This window comes from Melanaphis sacchari, unplaced genomic scaffold (genome assembly GCF_002803265.2).
Source record: "Melanaphis sacchari strain LSU unplaced genomic scaffold, SCAv2.0 Contig309_pilon_pilon, whole genome shotgun sequence".
NCBI classification, from domain to species: Eukaryota; Metazoa; Arthropoda; class Insecta; order Hemiptera; family Aphididae; genus Melanaphis; species Melanaphis sacchari.
In genome coordinates this window covers 10815-17545 of record NW_020271182.1, presented here as the reverse complement: position 1 = coordinate 17545, position 6731 = coordinate 10815, and the positions used below count along the sequence as shown (strand labels likewise).

General features: G+C 29.5%; 2 protein-coding genes across 2 annotated transcripts; both read left to right on the top strand.

Annotated features, from left to right (window-relative positions):
* Window positions 1-418: 418 nt before the first annotated feature.
* Window positions 419-1344, top strand: LOC112596194 (zinc finger MYM-type protein 1-like; the record flags this gene model as incomplete). Its single annotated transcript, XM_025341684.1, has 1 exon — window positions 419-1344. A coding segment is annotated over one exon (926 nt), but the record flags the coding sequence as incomplete, so codon positions are not given.
* Window positions 1345-1383: 39 nt separating this feature from the next.
* Window positions 1384-2628, top strand: LOC112596193. Its single transcript, XM_025341683.1, has one exon. It carries the CDS (start codon window positions 1384-1386, stop codon window positions 2626-2628), a length of 1245 nt encoding a protein of 414 aa, XP_025197468.1.
* Window positions 2629-6731: the final 4103 nt, after the last annotated feature.

Below are 6731 nucleotides of genomic sequence, written 5' to 3'. Positions count from 1 at the left end.
AAATGTCTAAAGAAAAAATGATTTTACAATAAATTTTGTGTTGACTGTTTATGTACTGTGTTATTTATTAAATGTTTGTAGTGTTTGCAGTATTTATATGTTATAGTACCTACTAACCTATATTTTATGTTTAAAACTGTGTTTTTATAAATAAATAATCAAAAACTGACCACTACTTTTTTGTTTCCTAAAATATTAACCTATTAAAACTTTATATTCCACCAATCTATAAATATGTCTAAATAAAGTAAGTGCGGTACAAATTATTTATGTTTTTGATTTGCTGTAGCATGAATTTTTGAGTTTAATTATATATTATAGCTTTACCTAGTAGTTGAAAGTTTAGATAAACCATTTGTATTCAATTTATTTGATAATTTAAAAAATACATTATCTAATATTTATGTATACATTTCAGTAAACAATTTGCCACACCATGATGATCCTGTTACTAATTTACCTAATAATCGCCTTGAATTTAAAGAAAGAGTAAACCGTGGTCCATTTCAACCTAAATTACAAATTTTTCCAAGAACAACCTTTGGAAATAAAAACCGTTCTTTCCACCAACAATATTATGAAGAATTTCCTTGGTTAGAATATAGCCCTACTAGTGACTCTGCTTACTGTTTTCCATGTAGGATGTTTAAGTCAAATAGTTTGAACATAGGTCAATCAGATGAAGCATTTACTACCAGGGGGTTCAAAACGTGGAGTACTAGTACTACTTCTTTTAAAAAACATCAGAAAACAAAATCACATTTCTATAGTACTGAATCATTATCAAATTTCCATAAAAAATCTATTGATGTTGTTTTAGATGAAGCTAAAGAGCTAGTTCTGAGTAAAAGAGAAAGTGATAGATTGAATAATAGAAGTATAATGCAAAGGTTAATTGATATAACTATACTTTTAGCTAAAACTGGAAAGCCATTCAGAGGGCATAATGAAAATCTAAAGAGTGATAATAGAGGAATGTTTTTGGAGCTTGCCTGGCTGCTTAAAAAGTATGACCCGACATTAAAAAAACATTTGGATGAAGGCCCCAAAAATGCATCTTATATTGGTAATTTAATTCAAAACGATTTGATTTTATCTATTCATTCTGTTCTTAAAAGAAAACTTGTATCTTCTCTAAAAAACAAAAAAATATCAATCATGGCTGATGAAACGAGTGACTGTGGCCATCACGAACAGATGTCAGTTATTGTTAGATATTACGATGATATAATTAATTCACCAGTTGAGTATTTTATTTGCATGATGCGACTAACAGCAGTAGATTCGCAGTCTATTTTTGATTCTCTAAGTTCCATTGTAGAGAAACAATTGGGTCTCAGCTAGTTGGATGTAGTTGCTGTGTGCTTTGATGGAGCCGCTACTATGGCGGGATGCTCAAACGGTGTCCAATCAAAATGCAAAGAAATAAATTCTAAAATATTCTATGTTCATTGTCATGCACATTGCTTAAACTTAGTATTGGTAGATTCTATTGGCCGAAAGAATCGAATAGTTTTTGATTTCTTTGGTACAATACAATTTTTGTACTCATTTATAGAAGGTAGTTGTATTCGACACGCTACATTAGAAAAAGTAGCCAAAGAAATAAATTTAACTCTTAAGACTCTAAAATCTATTTCTACAACACGATGGGCGTGTCGATTTGAAGCTGTCGCCGCAGTAAAAAATAATTATTTGGCCATTATCTCTGCAATCCAAAAGATCTGTGACACAACTAAAATTCCAGATGTTAGATCAAAGTCAAGAGGTTTACTAATGCAATTACAAACATTTGAATTCATTTTTGCACTAAATATGCTACATCCTCTTTTATTACTCATTGTCAAAGTTAATTCATGTCTCCAAGCTGAGGATTTAGATCTATTAAATTCTCTAAATATGATCAAATCACTAAAACTGAGCATATCTCAATTAAGATCAGATGATAACTTATTTAAAAAAGTTTATAATGAAACAGTTGAGTGTTGTACAGAAACTGGAGTGATTATTCCTCAAGTAAAAAAAAGAAAAATCTCTTCAAAAATTGATCAATCATCGGAAAATCAATATTTTGCATGTACAAAAGAAGAAGAGATGAAAGTTACGAGTTTTAATGTTGTTTTAGATGACTTGTTAAATGGTTTGAATGATCGTTTTAATCAGGAAACATTAAAACTTATACTTACTGTAACGAATATATTAAAACTTGAGCCATCTCAAGAAGATCTATTGTATTTGAATAATGTATTTGGAATCGATAGTGAGCAAATTCAAGTTGAAATTATGTTACTTAAAAATATACCAAATATTCCATCTGGAACCAGTTCTAAAACACTTCATCAATGGATTGATTTTCTAAATTCAAATAATAGAACTTATATTTTTGTTCACTTCTATAAAGTAATAGTACTTTTTGCCACTATTCCGGTAACAACTTGCTCATGCGAACGTGCATTTTCTAAGCTGACGATTGTAAAAACAAAACTCCGCAGCACCATGACTCAAGAAAGACTTGACGCTTTAATGTTTCTATTCATAGAACAACAGATGACAACAAAAATTAATTATGACGAAGTTATCGAGGAATTTAAAGTGATGATACCAACAAAACGACGTTTAGAATTATAATAAGCGAATTTGACTGTATATATTAAGACCATTTCTGATTTTAAAAATATTTGTAAAAAGTATTACACATTAATTATATTTTAAAATACAATTTTATATTGCCTTGTTATTTTATTTATCTAATAAAAGGAATATTGTTTTTTATTCCGAATAAAAAAAGTAAAACTGATTTAATCATTATTAGATAATAATGATAAAGTTTATTAAGAAATTTGGGGGTCATATCCTTAAACCGAAACCAAATTTTTTTTAGGGGGTGATGGGGGGTGCAGAAACCTACTTCCCCTGAATATGCCACTGCTGTGCATGACCTGCGAATAAGGTCTGGACACGCCTATGGGTCCAGGCGTTAGGGTGAGACCTTTTATTATTATATATATATTGTTTATTGACAAGCAGTTTGCCCGCGATTTATGTTAAGCTTATTATATTATTATTATTTGGCTCTTTACTAAGTTTTGTTATATTGTTGTTATATGCGATCCACTGTTGGCTGATCACCTCAGTGAAATTGTCATTGTATTATTTATTATTTATTATATTCTTATGCCAGTACAGGCACCGCAGTGACCGATATACACTGTCACCACCACCACCACCCCCGCCATCATCACCGCGGGTAAAGAAGCTATATCGTAAATTCTCCTACTCACGCTGTAAAGGCCAAGGAGGGACGGGAAGACAAATCGTGCCGGACAAGTATCGGCCGCCGGTGATCGGTCTCTATAGTTTCGACCGTCCGGCAACTCGCACGTGTTTGTTTTTTTTTTCGTTACAACCACGTTAATTGGACTACACAGACCGGCTTTTCCACGCAACACGGATAAAAAGGTACTTAAAACGTCGCAAATTGTATTCGCGGGGTCATCGTAATTCGTCGTCCGAACGACTACCTACGTTTTTTTTTCTTTTTTGTATTTACATGATTACCGTTTATTTTGTTGTTCTGCGACTAAAGGCAACGCACACCTTTTTAGTTTGGATATTTTTAACTTAACAGTAAACCGTGTTAGATTAATTACATTTTATTTTTCCTCTTTTTAGAATCTCCGTTTTTGTCTCATACACACGTGAATTCATCGCTGTAACCGACTTTCCACGGTCTGCCAGACTCAATTAACCACGTAGCCACGTGAGTATTCCCACGACTATTATGAAATGTCTGTACAGTTAAATTTGGTGGCGTATTTAAGGGCAGACTATGAGGCTAGAACCTAGGACAGTTTTTTTTTAGGATTAAGAGTTAGGTATTTGGTAAAATTATTTTAATACATTTTATACATAAATATGTTTTGATTTTTTATATCGCTTAACGGGTTCATGTGAAATAAATGTATGAGAAGGTATTTTATAGAAATACTCTTATACCTAACCGTTATTTAGAAAATACAACAATAATAATAATTCCATTGCCACTCCATGTCTGCCCGTATTTAAACTTCTGATCCACTGACAGAAAGTCACTGTAAATTTTCAACAACAATTGATAATTATTTTACGTCTAATAACCGTTTAATTTTTAATTTATTTTAAATTCATTTTAACGTTGACAACTTACACGAGTAGTCTTGAACTGGATATCTAAACATTCTAACCCAAACTGAGTAGGTTAAAAAAATACTATGTACTAATACTACTAATCATTATTTTATTTTAGTTTCTAGTGGAATAATAATTTTATAAATATTTTATGTCGCTTACTTTTTATTTATATCTACTTAGATTATTTATACCTACATAAACATATTTTAATGTTTAATGCATTATTTTTCTTTTACATTTGGTATAATTCTATTAATAAATTAAGGTTTATGATACACAGTCAATGCATTAATTTTATTACTAGTAAATTTTATTTCATACATTTTTTTGTTATTATTAGGGAACGGATTTTATTGTTAATACAAAAATTATTGGAATGAAATATTTTAAATCTGATAAAAAATGTATACAATTTAGATAATCTTATTAAAATAAATCCAAATTTATTTTACATATCTTAGTAATTTTTGATTTTTTAATTGATTTTCGACAACGTTTAACATCATCTGCTTCATCTAAAACAAGATAAGTCATTTTTAACGATCTTCATATTTTAAAATATAGATATTTTAATAGGAAAATTTGAATTTTTCCTGTTTGACAAGGATCTCTGAAAATTGAATTCACTCCTTCTGATACAGTAAATATGAAATAATTTTACCCTTTTTAGATTTGTTGACGTGGAACGACAAGGTTAGTCAATACAAGAGTATTCTCTACATAGGCGTGTTTACCGGGGGGGGGGGGGGGGCACGGGCCCCCCCGGCGGACTGTACCTCCAAAAAAAATACCCGAATAAAAATGTTGTTTAATTATTATTACTGCACAGTGCACACAAATAATAAAACATTTTATTGTTATTTGAGTTACCTGTTTATTAATTAGTGATCATATTATCATTTATCATATTATATACTCATCAATTCCATAGACCTTATACTAATAGACGGAGCATGGATATAGTTCCAGCGGTCAGACGTGAGTGCGCTGTTCTACTATTACTCTATTACTACGCACATGCGCAATAGAATTTCAGGTTCGGCGACCGTTTGTTGCGTTTAAAAGTTATTGTATGATAAGATTACGTACACAAATGATATCATTGATTATAAATTTATAAAAAGTAAAAACAAAGTTGAAAACAGAAGTTAAAACATAAATTTGTGATTACTAATTTTATTCTTATTTCTTGTCTGTGTGTTATTTGTTAAAACAATTAATTAATAATAATGGTTATAAAGTGTGTCGTTTGTGACGTTCAGTTTAGAGCAAATTCTGAAATTAAATTTCATTCGTAAGTAATATTTTAGAAGTCTCCTAAATTTAAACTTCTTATTTTTTTTTATTTATTAATATATTTTATTATATGAAAATATTATGTTAAATTTACTTTAGATTTCCTAAAAATGAATGTCGTAAACGTCAGTGGAAATCGGCATGTGGCCTAAATTTGTGTTTACCTTCATACAAAGTATGTTCTAGTCATTTTAGGCCCGAAGATTACGAGTTGAGTGGGCTTCTAAAGAAAGATGCTGTTCCCTGGTAATACTTTATAATAATAATTTGATTTAAAATATAATAATATAATGTAAGTTTATATTAATGATTTTAGTAAAGATAATGAATTGATTAATAGTAATATAATGACAACTCCAGAAAAAAATAAGCCTGATGACTATTTAACAATAACTCAGTCTCCAATATCTGAGATCTGTGTCACTCCTAGGTAAAATTTAATATTATATTATTTTATTATATATACTTAACATGTCATATTTTATTGTAATAGAGGCGATAAATATTATTATGTTTCAGAAAACGTGATTTGGATGATATAGAACCTATATCAACACCTCAACTATCATCAAGTTTAAAGAGGCGTAAACGTATAAATGCAGATACTATTGGAATATTGTCTCCTAGTCATTTTTGTACTCCAAAACGTACTAAAAGAAATATTCAAATGATAAAAAATAAATTCAAACAAAAACAAATCCAAAATCACAACCTTAAAAAGCAAGTTCTAAGACTTAATGTTAAACTCAAGACATATGATGAATTAATTGAAAAATTACAACATAAAAACCTATTGTCTGAAAATGCTTCTTATCACTTACAAGTATTATTTTAATTTACATTACTATTTTAAAATGACCAATGACCATAACTTTCTTTTTTAGTATTGTTTAGGGTAACCATACGTCCTATTTTAAACAGAATTATCCCATTTTTTTTTTTAGTATTTTTAATACATATATTATATAAATATTGTAAATATATTGTTTATATTGTTTATATTGTTTCATGTTTTGACAAACATGACCTAACCTATGAAAAGGTGTCCTGTTTTTTTTTTTTTTTAAATATGGTCACCCTAGTGTAGTTAGTACAGTGGCGTAGCCAGGATTTTTTTTTAGGGGGGGGGGTTTTTTAGTAATAAAATAAAATAAATCTACAACCGTTTTTAAATAATAAAATAATTGAACGATAATGATTATTGTCACCAGTGCAGTCGATAACGTGAATACGGCATAACAGAATACATTTCACCACGAATAAAT